This window comes from Maylandia zebra, linkage group LG5 (assembly GCF_041146795.1).
Source record: "Maylandia zebra isolate NMK-2024a linkage group LG5, Mzebra_GT3a, whole genome shotgun sequence".
Classification (NCBI taxonomy): domain Eukaryota; kingdom Metazoa; phylum Chordata; class Actinopteri; order Cichliformes; family Cichlidae; genus Maylandia; species Maylandia zebra.
Window position 1 is genome coordinate 27,539,577 of NC_135171.1, and position 11,257 is coordinate 27,550,833.

Below are 11,257 nucleotides of genomic sequence, written 5' to 3' on the forward strand. Positions count from 1 at the left end.
TGACTCTTTATCTTTTTTGTTGTTGTTTTTTTTTTTTTTTTGGGGGGGGGGGGGGGGGGTTGTTTTGTTTTGTTCTGTTCTGTTCTGTTCTGTTCTGTTTTGTTTTGTTTGTTTGTTTGTTTGTTTGTTTGGTTTTTGTTTTGTTTGTTGTTTTTTGGGGGGGGTGTTTTGTTTTGTTTTGTTTTGTTTTGTTTGTTTGTTTGTTTTTTGGGGGGGGGTCGTTTTTTACACTTAAGAAGGCTCTTGGATGAGAATTGAACTGTCAACAGGAACCAAAAAGAAATCCAGCTACCTTCATTTTAGGAACTTGTCTAGTGACTGTCATGACCTTGAGAACCTACAGAAACATATTGTTCCTGTACTTTTTATGAACTTTTTACAAGATATAAACAACATCTAATCTACTTCTGCATCTCTCAAACCTCTCAGTGGTTTCAAATAAAATCTAAGGATAAATTCTGGAACTGTTCAAATAAAGGCAACAACCAAGTAATAAATCTTTTCATGCATGCATTTAATATATTATTCCTAGGCTTTTGTTTATAAAATATAAACAGAATATCATGACAGAAGCTACGAAAACCTCTTTATGTCACAAATATACAATGGGGATTCTTATCCCATCAAAAAAAAAAAAAACTTAGAGTCAAGTTTTCACATACAATAGTAAGGAACAATTACAGTAAAATCCTGCAGATAAAAATGAACTTGTATCCATTTTCTCATGCCCATGTCAAGACAGTCATTCGGAATGAGAGAAAAGTCAGGAAGGAGTATGGCTGGAGATATGTAGGTAGTATTTTTAAGAAACGGAGGAGACTTCTGTCTTGCTGGTTGATACTGAGGTCTCATCTTCAACCATACCACCCATTCCAACTGTTGAAAGCATGCAGTTACGAAACTACAATGGGGATAAAATGAAGAAAAAGAAAAGAATGAAGGAAACTTCATTGTGGTCTTTGTGATCATCCCAAAGCAAAGAATCCAATAAATGAGCCTGAATCTAATAAATATTTGCCATGAAAACTATTAAAAATAGGGTTTATAAGACATTACACGATAATTGCATGCAGCCATGAGGACAGATCGTAGCTGCTTACTTGTCCCCATAACTGCTGATTTGCAGGATCATAATAATAAACTGACCTGTTTGTTCATGAGGATGTAGATGATGGGGTTGAACAATGCTGAGCTCTTTGAGAAGAAAGCAGGGATAGCCATGGCTGTGGCTGTGAATGCAGCTCCCCTGTTGAAGAAGATCCATGCAGCAAAGGAAGCATATGGGGTCCAGGCCAAGAGGAAGCCGAAAACCATCAGGATGCACATGCGTGTCACTTCCTTTTCAGCTTTTTGGGTAGAAGCTGAGTCCTGCTGTTGGGATGCAGCCTGTAGATAAAGAAATCATTAGATAATGTCTGTGCTGAATTCAGTGTTGATGCTAAAACTATTCGATGACATGGCTTAGGTCATGAAGGCTGATCAGTTCAAATATGTGACCAAAATGTCAGCAGGTAAGGATGTTTGTTTTTTTCAGAATATTAGAGCAATGTTAGATATTATCTCCAACATTGCCCTAATATTCTGAACAACAACAACAACAAACATCTGGATATAGAGGAACAACATTTAATTGAAATAAACATCACTTACGGCCTTCACTGTAAAGACTAAATTTCCATAGGTAAAGAAGATGGTGAAGACAGGGACACAGAAGTGGCAGGTGAACATGTATATGACATAAGATTCGTTGTTGTATCCTGGGGCCAGAGTGTAGTAGTCAGGTCCACAGGAAACCTGAATTCCCTCAGGAATGTACCTGGGAATACATAAAAGGTTAGTTGAATATGAAGCATCAGGTAAAAAAAAAAAGAAGAAGAGGTTTTTAGCATCCACCGGTTGAAGTGAATGATATCACCTCAAAGGGAGAGATGCCAGCCTCCTTGAGATTTGCAAAGGCTAACCATTTATTAAACTGGTGCCAAGACTGTTCGTAAATCCTCTGTGTCATCCACAGAAGTTCTCAAAAAGTAGAACAGGAGGAAGAAATATTTCACTCAGCAAATCTTCATCAAGAGAAGCAGTTTAAATCCCAAAGATGCATATTCTCTGGAAATGTTACAGCGATACTTCAGTCAGAGGTACACATTATATGTACACAGTACATGCTTTTGAGGTACTTCCAGAGAAAATAGCAAATAATCAACTGATTTAAACAAAACTATTTATTGGGGGCAAAAAAGCTGAACAAACCAGAACATTGTCATCATTATGGTTTGAAACAGTCTCTTAATATAATTTTGTTAATATTACATCAAAGCTGAGACAAGATGTACCTCAAGTGTTTTAAATAACAGCTAAAATAGGAACCGCCGGTGGAGGATTGATGCTACTGAAATTCAGTCTATCCTCAAACTAAAGCAGAGAGTAACTGTATTTTTATGTAGGTTTTTTTTTTTTTTTTTTTTGACTTTTTGACTAGTTTGGAAAGTTCATTCAAACACTGCAGATGTTCTCACAGATGTGCTGCACTTGCTGGTTGCTATGCTTTCACTCATCCATCCAATCCTTGAGGTTTAAGTCAGGAGACTGTATTTATGAAGTGTCTAGTTCTTGTCTTCAAATTTTTGAGTTCGTTGTGCTGCTTTAAGTTTGTTTTCCTTTATTACTTCCCTTTGTTATTTCCTTTGCTCCTTTGTTGCTTCTTATTTTATCATTATTGTTGTTTGTTTGTTTGTGTGTTTGTTTTGTTAGCATATTACCATTTGTGCTAGCTGTCCTCTTTTTTTTTTTTGTACGTTCCTCTTGATTGTATATTTATCCTATGTATTCCTGCTGTCTACTATTATATTTTATTCTAGCACAGTTCTTGTGGAGCACCCACAATTTTGTTGTACTTGTACAATGACAATAAAGGGCTCTTCTGTTCTATTCTATTCTATTTTTCAGCCCTTCCTTTGCACAAACAGAGGATTTACGAGTAATCAACAAAAGTTTGGGTATGTGTAAGCTGATGTCTTATGAATGAAAGATGAATTATGTTTTTCAGCTTTTTATAATTCAAGCTTTGGGAATTTAATATTATCATCTTATCTGGAACAACTAAATTTTTTTAGAATTAGACTGAAACGCCTAAAATAAAAGACACTTCCATTCCCCTTGACTGCCATTCCAGACATGGGTAGGATACAGAATTTTGAGTAAATATCTCAGTACCTTGACCAGCCAAACAATGGGGGGGCAGCACAGGCCAAAGCCATGATCCAGGTAAAAGCACAACCCACTCCTGCATGGGTAGCTGTAAACTTGAAACTTCCCATGGGTTTACAGACCACAATGTATCTCTCAACAGCAAGAACCACAAGAGACCACAGAGATACCTGACCTGTTGAGAGGAAAGAGAGCGGGATGTATGATGAGAACCTTTAAACCATGTCACCTTTTACAGTTTCTTAAATCTGCCTGAAATTCCAAAACTTTACCTCCAATTGTAGCCATGAATCCTTCAATAGCACAGCTCAAAGGACCCAAGGCGAAATAGCCATTGACACAAGAAAAAATGGTGACTGTGAATCCAAATATGACCATGATCAGTCCAGCCACTGCCAAATTAACCAGGATAAAGTTGAGAGGTTGTCGGAGCTTTTTGTTTTGAGCGGTGACCAGCAGTGTCAGAAAGTTGATGGGGAATCCAGTAATGACAAGGGAAAAAATATAGAAAGCAAGCAATCTGAAGAACCATGGATCTGCCAAATAATACTGCGGATATTCAAAAGGACTCCTCACGAGTCCTGTCTTGTTGTTCAAGGGGATGTAGAAGTTTTTGCCCTCTGTGCCATTAGGCTCAAGTCCTCCATCCCAAGCCATCTCTGCTGATCAGTTGTCCAGCTAAGCTTCTTGGAGCACTGTTAATGCAGCAGAGTCTGAGCAGCCACAGTTATATAGCCCCAAGGGGATGATGAAGATGGGCTAAGAGGATCTGAGAATTCAGCCCATAATCTCTGAGTATAATCACTTGTTACTTGGCGATCCTATTTCCTCCACATTTTCTTAGGAAGCATTTAGTAAATAAAACCATGACTTTTACCAAATGATGGTCACTAGGTCATTGAGAGTAGGCTTTTACCTGTTATTCATCCATTTAAACTGGGAGCGTTTTACTCATAGACCATTGCGTTTCATAAACAAGACAGAAATTCTTGGCGGTCTCAAATTTCTGTCACAACTTTAGCATAGGCCAAGCTTCAGACTTCGTGTTCACAAAGGTTTTCCACACAATTTCTTAGTGGGCAGACTCAACCCTGTCCACATGCAAGAGTGTCGCAAACCTTGGCAGGTGATATTTGCAGTTTATTTATAAAATGAAACAAACTAAAAATAAACTGTTTTTCAAGTCACCAGCACTTTTTGCACCGCTATATCAGGTGGTGTTTTGATACAGAGACCCACAAACCTCAGTGATTTATCATCGCTGAACTTGTGCCTGTGTCCTGAAATTGGAAATAGAATGGATACGCCCACACGTCGCAGCGCCGTGTTGATTAGTCCCATTAGTCTGCCCTAGTCTTTCACTTCCTTTTCCACTACAAAAAGACCAGAAGAAGAAAAAAGGACATGCTGTAAAAGGCCAACAATGCCAACATACTGTAAATGCTATAAATAGATGCTTTGTGCATTCTTCTTTCTTTCTTTTCACGGGACACATTCCCATTAACACCACAGGACTTGAAACCCTTACAGTCCTCTCCTCATTGAGCTTAGTCATGGGCTGTATTGTAAAGTGTTAGTGAAAAAACAAGTGATTTTAATTTGTGTAATTATATAGTTTTGGGTATGATAAGTCTGGTAAATCTCTGATTGTGAGTCACATGTGTGCACTGTGATCAGACACAAAATCTATGCTGACACCTACTCTCAAAAAAAAAATCTCTGCTTGAAATCAATGGGAATATATTCTTACAAGCATGTGTTTTTAACAGATTTGCTTAATTGCTAGATTACCCTTTCTTCTTATTGCACTTTATTGTGGGTTAAAAAAAAATGTGTGGTCATTTTTTCATTAAAGTCAGTGTTTCCATGACAACCTCAAGCTGATTGCAATTATGTTTCAATGAAATTGCATTTGCTCTATTGTGCATACAGCAACACAATTAAGATGAGTTTTTTCCCATAATTTGGAAAGACCATTTCTCTTTCTCCTGCTGTGCTCCTTTAACAAAGCACACTTTGTTAAGGCACAGCTCATGAACTGCAACATCTTTAGTAGAGTCTATTCAGGGACCTGTATATATGCTTCATCTGGCTCTGCATTGTGCTAAACCTTTACTTTAGATGTTGATGTTTGGGTTCCTTTAAGCTCAAGGGAGACAACATCTGACTGGTTTCCAGTTCTCACTCCCGAGGCGTAACATGTCGACGTTTTGTCACGTCCCGCGGCGCTCAGGAACGCCGCGGGAGGAGACCTTCGGCGTTCTTATGGTACACGGCGGGTTATGGCTGGAATCCAGTGCAATGATGCTCCCGCGGTAATAGACATTCCAGCCCTAAACCTAACCTTATCCCTAGCCCTAACCATAACCTTATTCCTGATCTTAACCAGGACTATAATGATGTTAAATAGCGTGTTTCTAAGCGATTTGAAGAAAAAGAGCGAACATGTGTAGATGGAGTCCAGACGGTTCTCATATTTCCTGTTTTTTCCGAGGTTGTCATTTAGGAACGTGGTGGGTAGCCGAAATCGTAATATGTTGACGATTTGTCACCTAGCGTAAAATGTTACGCTTTGGGAGTGAGAACGTGTTGCCAGTTCCTGCAATTTATTCTTCAGCAGGATGGCAAATCTAATAACTACAAACATACAGCGATGGGCACTAAAAAAAAAGCCATAAGAAGAACAAGAAGAACAGATGGTCTGGCCCTCACTTACAGAGCTTTGTGGTAAACATCATGGATTCAGTATGGGATTATGTAAAGAGACCGAAGACACTGAGACGGCCTAAATCCACAAAAGAACTGTGACAAGTTCTTCATGTTGGATTAAGATACCTGCCTAATGCCAAGGAAAACTATGCAAAACTGTACTTAAAATAACAAGTGCTGTTTTTCCTGGATTTTGATATTAACAATGATATTTTTTGTCTAATTAAATTTATTTTGGAAAGAAAGAATGGATGAATTAAAGATAATGTGTCAAAGTTTGCAGTATTACCCATGCAAACTATAAATGTCAACTCAGTACTCATGGGTAGTAATATCAGAATGTTTGATGAATGCTGGAACTGATATAAGACAAAAAAAAATCTAGTTGTTGTTTTTTTTTTTTTGCCCCATTCCTGCTTGCAAATCACATGGGTCAGTGGATTTAATTTACTTAAATTATTTTTGTTGCTTTTTTAAATTTAAATTGTAAAGCTAATGTGAAGGTCTTTCTAAAGTCTCAACCAGTGACCAGCAGTCAATGAAATCCATTGTTTACCATTTGGTGAAGATGATCATAGGTCGGATTATTCAATGTCAGTGCAAAAAACCCTAAAACCAATTGTGAGCAAAGAAGAACAGACATTTTTATTCTGCTTAGTGTTTAGTGTAGGTTAAGATAGAAGTTGGAAAAGGAAAAAAACGCAGTTCAAACTGAAGACGCCAATATTCAGCTAGACAACCACACAGCAGTTTCTCTTAAACAAGTGCTAAGTAGCTGCTAATTCCACTTCCCTGTCAGCAACACCATGTGATTTCATTATCTGGCTATGGTATCCTTTCCACCATCCCAGAGCACAGGCAGGCCTACCTGGACCTGCAGCCACGTACTCAGAAAATCAAATTTGAATATTTCAAGCATCCAAGAAAAAGTAGATGCATTCTTCAGGTATATGTGTCTGCCTGTGTGCCATAGTCTAGCGTTTGGTGACAAAACACTAAACCCATCAGCAGAACACCTTTTTCTGTCACTGGAAGAACAAGCATTGCTGAGGAAACCAGTGTCAAAATGGAAAGGGCCTTTTCACATGCCCTAGTGACACATTTGGCAGCATGATGGTGCAATTCAATTCAATTCTGTTTCATTTATATAGCTCGAAATCACAACAGTTGCCTCAAGGTGCTTTATATTGTAAGGTAGAGACCCTGCAATAATACAAAGAAAGCAGATAAAACCCCAACAATCATGTGTTCCTCTGTGAGCAAGAGCTTTGACAGTGGGAAAGAAAAACTGCCTTTTAAAAGGAAGGGGGATGGTCAGCCATCTGCTGTCAGTTGGGCTGAATGGAGGAAGACAAGACAAAGAGATAAATAGTTGTGCAGTGGTTAGCACTGTTGGGTCAAACCCCTGCTCACCTGCTTTAATCATTTAGAAGAAGCTAATTTACAGTTTTGAATTCCAGTCCCTTTCAAATGACTGAGTGAGAGACCTGAGAGAGCACAGACGGAAGGGTCAATAATGCTGTTGTTTATTCAGCAAAGGTGAGCGCTAATTAGCTAAAGTTAATGTGTCATTCATTACATTCCACAGTGTCACTCATTTAATGGCTAGACGGTCACTTTAAGCAAGGAAGTAGTGACAAGTCTGCAATATCTTTTTATTAGGTTAACGAAATATCGTATCACATATTATTGTGTTTATTTATATGACTGACCTCTTACAACATGTTTGCTGTCACCAAGTTAAGCATTGGTGCAGTTTGGCCAAAGCAATTATGTGACTGGGGTCAGAGTTGCAACTATGAATTGTTATAAATACTGATTAACGACAACATATTGTAGCCTGCATTCTGATTTTTGTCTTCTTTGCTTGGCTGGGATTTGACATTGGCTCCTGAAATTGGCCTCCAGATGGTTAAAGCAGTCCATGTCAGCATATTAGGCTGAATTACTACAAACTTGTAGCAAAGTTGTAATAGACACACTTGATGCTACACTCTTCACTGCATAGTTTGGACATACTGGAGGCCTGGAAAACTGAGACTGTTAATCTATTTGTCAGATGTAGTGACTGCTCTGCTGGATAATAAGGATCATGCTCTTAATTAATTAGACAAGTCAGGAGCCAATTTTAAAAAGGCCCAAAACATCATAAAAGACACCTCACATCCTGGCCACTCCCTGTTCGAACTGTTGCCCTCAGGCAGACGGTACAGGGCAATCAGAGCAAGGACTAATAGACTCAAACACAGCTGTTATCCAACTGCAATAACACATCTGAATACTACAAAAAAAATGTCCATCACGCCACTCTTGTGTTAATCTATGCACGGTCTGAAGCATGTGTGTGGGAATGTATGTGAATGTTTTACTGTTATATCTTATTAGTATTTTAAGTATTCTATCTATTTTATTTATTGAATTTTATTGTTTTATTTATATTTTGATATTGCTAGGGATGATGCAATGATCGGGGACCATTCTTAATTTCGTTGTTCTCATGACAATGACAATAAAGTTTCTGATTCTGATTCTGATTCAATTACCTCATTATGAATGCATATAAGTTATGCCTAGTACTGGTAAACCAGTTCCTGCAAAGGCAGCAATAGGACCTTGCTTGAAGATGTTCTTTTACTTACCAAACAATGGCAACAATCCCAGGTAATACTGTGGGTTGTTGTTGTTATATCAATAACAACTAAAACTTCCAAATTACTCAAAACTACTTCTGTTTGAAGTCAAATTATGAACCTGTTTTTCTGTTTTGTAGTTCTGGGCAATGCAAGGATGGACTGTTGGCTTTCCAGTAAGGCAGAATATTTGGAGATGCACTTACATGCAGTTCAGCACAAAGTCAAAAGGTCATTGCTGGAAAGAAAATAAAACAGAAAAGAGTTCACAATGTACAAGAAAAATACTGAAAATATATCAAAGATGAAAAAGGCATCCATAAGAACCACAGACAAAGGCTGCAGTGGACAGTTTAAATTGTTTATAACCCTCAGTTTTGGGCCACTACATACAGTGGGGCAAAAAAGTATTTAGTCAGCCACCGATTGTGCAAGTTCCCCCACTTAAAATGATGACAGAGGTCAGTAATTTGCACCAGAGGTACACTTCAACTGTGAGAGACAGAATGTGAAAAAAAAATCCATGAATTCACATGGTAGGATTTGTAAAGAATTTATTCGTAAATCAGGGTGGAAAATAAGTATTTGGTCACCTCAAACAAGGAAAATCTCTGGCTCTCACAGACCTGTAACTTCTTCTGTAAGAAGCTTTTCTGTCCCCCACTCGTTACCTGTATGAATGGCACCTGTTTGAACTCATCATCTGTATAAAAGACACCTGTCCACAGCCTCAAACAGTCAGACTCCAAACTCCGCCATGGCCAAGACCAAAGAGCTTTCGAAGGACACCAGGAAAAGTATTGTAGACCTGCACCAGACTGGGAAGAGTGAATCTACAATAGGCAAGCAGCTTGGTGTGAAAAAATCAACTGTGGGAGCAATCATCAGAAAATGGAAGACATACAAGACCACTGATAATCTCCCTCGATCTGGGGCTCCACGCAAGATCTCATCCCGTGGGGTCAAAATGATCATGAGAACGGTGAGCAAAGATCCCAGAACCACACGGGGGGACCTGGTGAATGACCTGCAGAGAGCTGGGACCAAAGTAACAAAGGTCACCATCAGTAACACACTACAATGGCAGGGAATCAAATCCTGCAGTGCCAGACGTGTTCCGCTGCTGAAGCCAGTGCATGTCCAGGCCCGTCTGAAGTTTGCCAGAGAGCACATGGATGATACAGCAGAGGATTGGGAGAATGTCATGTGGTCAGATGAAACCAAAGTAGAACTTTTTGGTATAAACTCAACTCGTCGTGTTTGGAGGAAGACGAATACTGAGTTGCATCCCAAGAACACCATACCTACTGTGAAGCATGGGGGTGGAAACATCATGCTATGGGGCTGTTTTTCTGCCAAGGGGACAGGACGACTGATCCGTATTAAGGACAGAATGAATGGGGCCATGTATCGTGAGATTTTGAGCCAAAACCTCCTTCCATCAGTGAGAACTTTGAAGATGAAACGAGGCTGGGTCTTCCAACATGACAATGATCCAAAACACACCGCCCGGGCAACAAAGGAGTGGCTCCGTAAGAAGCATTTGAAAGTCCTGGAGTGGCCTAGCCAGTCTCCAGACCTCAACCCCATAGAAGATCTGTGGCGGGAGTTGAAAGTCCGTGTTGCTCGGCGACAGCCCCAAAACATCACTGCTCTCGAGAAGATCTGCATGGAGGAATGGGCCAAAATACCAGCTACTGTGTGTGCAAACCTGGTAAAGACCTATAGTAAACGTTTGACCTCTGTTATTGCCAACAAAGGTTATGTTACAAAGTATTGAGTTGTATTTTTGTTATTGACCAAATACTTATTTTCCACCCTGATTTACGAATAAATTCTTTACAAATCCTACCATGTGGATTCATGGATTTTTTTTTCACATTCTGTCTCTCACAGTTGAAGTGTACCTCTGGTGCAAATTACTGACCTCTGTCATCATTTTAGGTGGGGGAACTTGCACAATCGGTGGCTGACTAAATACTTTTTTGCCCCACTGTAGAAGCTCTTTGTATGTCATGATAGCGGGCGATAATTCAAAGAACCAACAGTGAGTACCCCAAATTATATCACATGAGTCTGCAAAGCTCTGTGAAGCACCTATGGACTAAGAGTGCACTACCAGTCTGAAGCCACAAGTAATCTGTACACTACACTGAGGCAGTGATGACATTCACACAATTAGACAGACAGCCAAAAAGTATCACATCCTTTCCATGACCACGGACTGCTTTTACTCCTATACATCTCTCTGAGGTCATTTAAACAATTTCTTCTTCTAAACCATCAACATCTCACTTACAGCACAACCCAACCTGTCTCAGACATAAAAAACCCATATTATTAATGATCTTTCCATGCACAAAAGTCTATTCTGGAGTTCCTCATAGTTTCCTAGTTAACTCATGGTATTCTCCATATACTGTACCGTATATGCTTGTCTTAGGGCCAAGCAACATCTAACCATAAAGGTTGTCTAAATGTTTATTTATTTATTTATTTTCAGTTTTTCTTTTTTTGACCTCCCTACTTTCACGAGGGGATTTGAATTGCTGTCTAACAAATTTTATAAATACACCTATCTTTAAGATACCTTGTACAGCTCATATTTTTATACATAGACAGTAGTAATCATATATTGGCTTTGATATGTCTTGTGTAATTTTTCTTAATACTTTGATACTTCATATTTATTTTAATATCTATTTATCACA

At 39.0% G+C, this 11,257-nt stretch overlaps 1 protein-coding gene across 1 annotated transcript; it reads right to left on the reverse strand.

Moving 5' to 3' along the window:
* Positions 1-497: 497 nt before the first annotated feature.
* LOC101482402 (green-sensitive opsin) lies at positions 498-3,914 on the reverse strand. The gene is made up of 5 exons (XM_004548749.4): positions 3,480-3,914; positions 3,214-3,382; positions 1,651-1,816; positions 1,147-1,386; positions 498-901 (listed from the first exon to the last, which is right to left on the reverse strand). Exons 1-5 carry the CDS (start codon positions 3,862-3,864, stop codon positions 803-805), a joined length of 1,059 nt encoding a protein of 352 aa, XP_004548806.1. The 5' UTR covers positions 3,865-3,914; the 3' UTR covers positions 498-802.
* Between the last annotated feature and the right edge of the window lie 7,343 nt (positions 3,915-11,257).

Coding starts and splice junctions, on each gene's coding strand:
- LOC101482402 (XM_004548749.4), bottom strand. CDS start 3,864: ATGGCTTGGGATGGAGGACTTGAGCCTAATGGCACAGAGGGCAAAAAC. Junction 1,817..3,213: donor CCATTGTTTGGCTGGTCAAG/GTACTGAGATAT, acceptor ATGTATTCCCAG/GTACATTCCTGAGGGAATTC. Junction 902..1,146: donor ACATCCTCATGAACAAACAG/GTCAGTTTATTA, acceptor TCCCCATTGTAG/TTTCGTAACTGCATGCTTTC.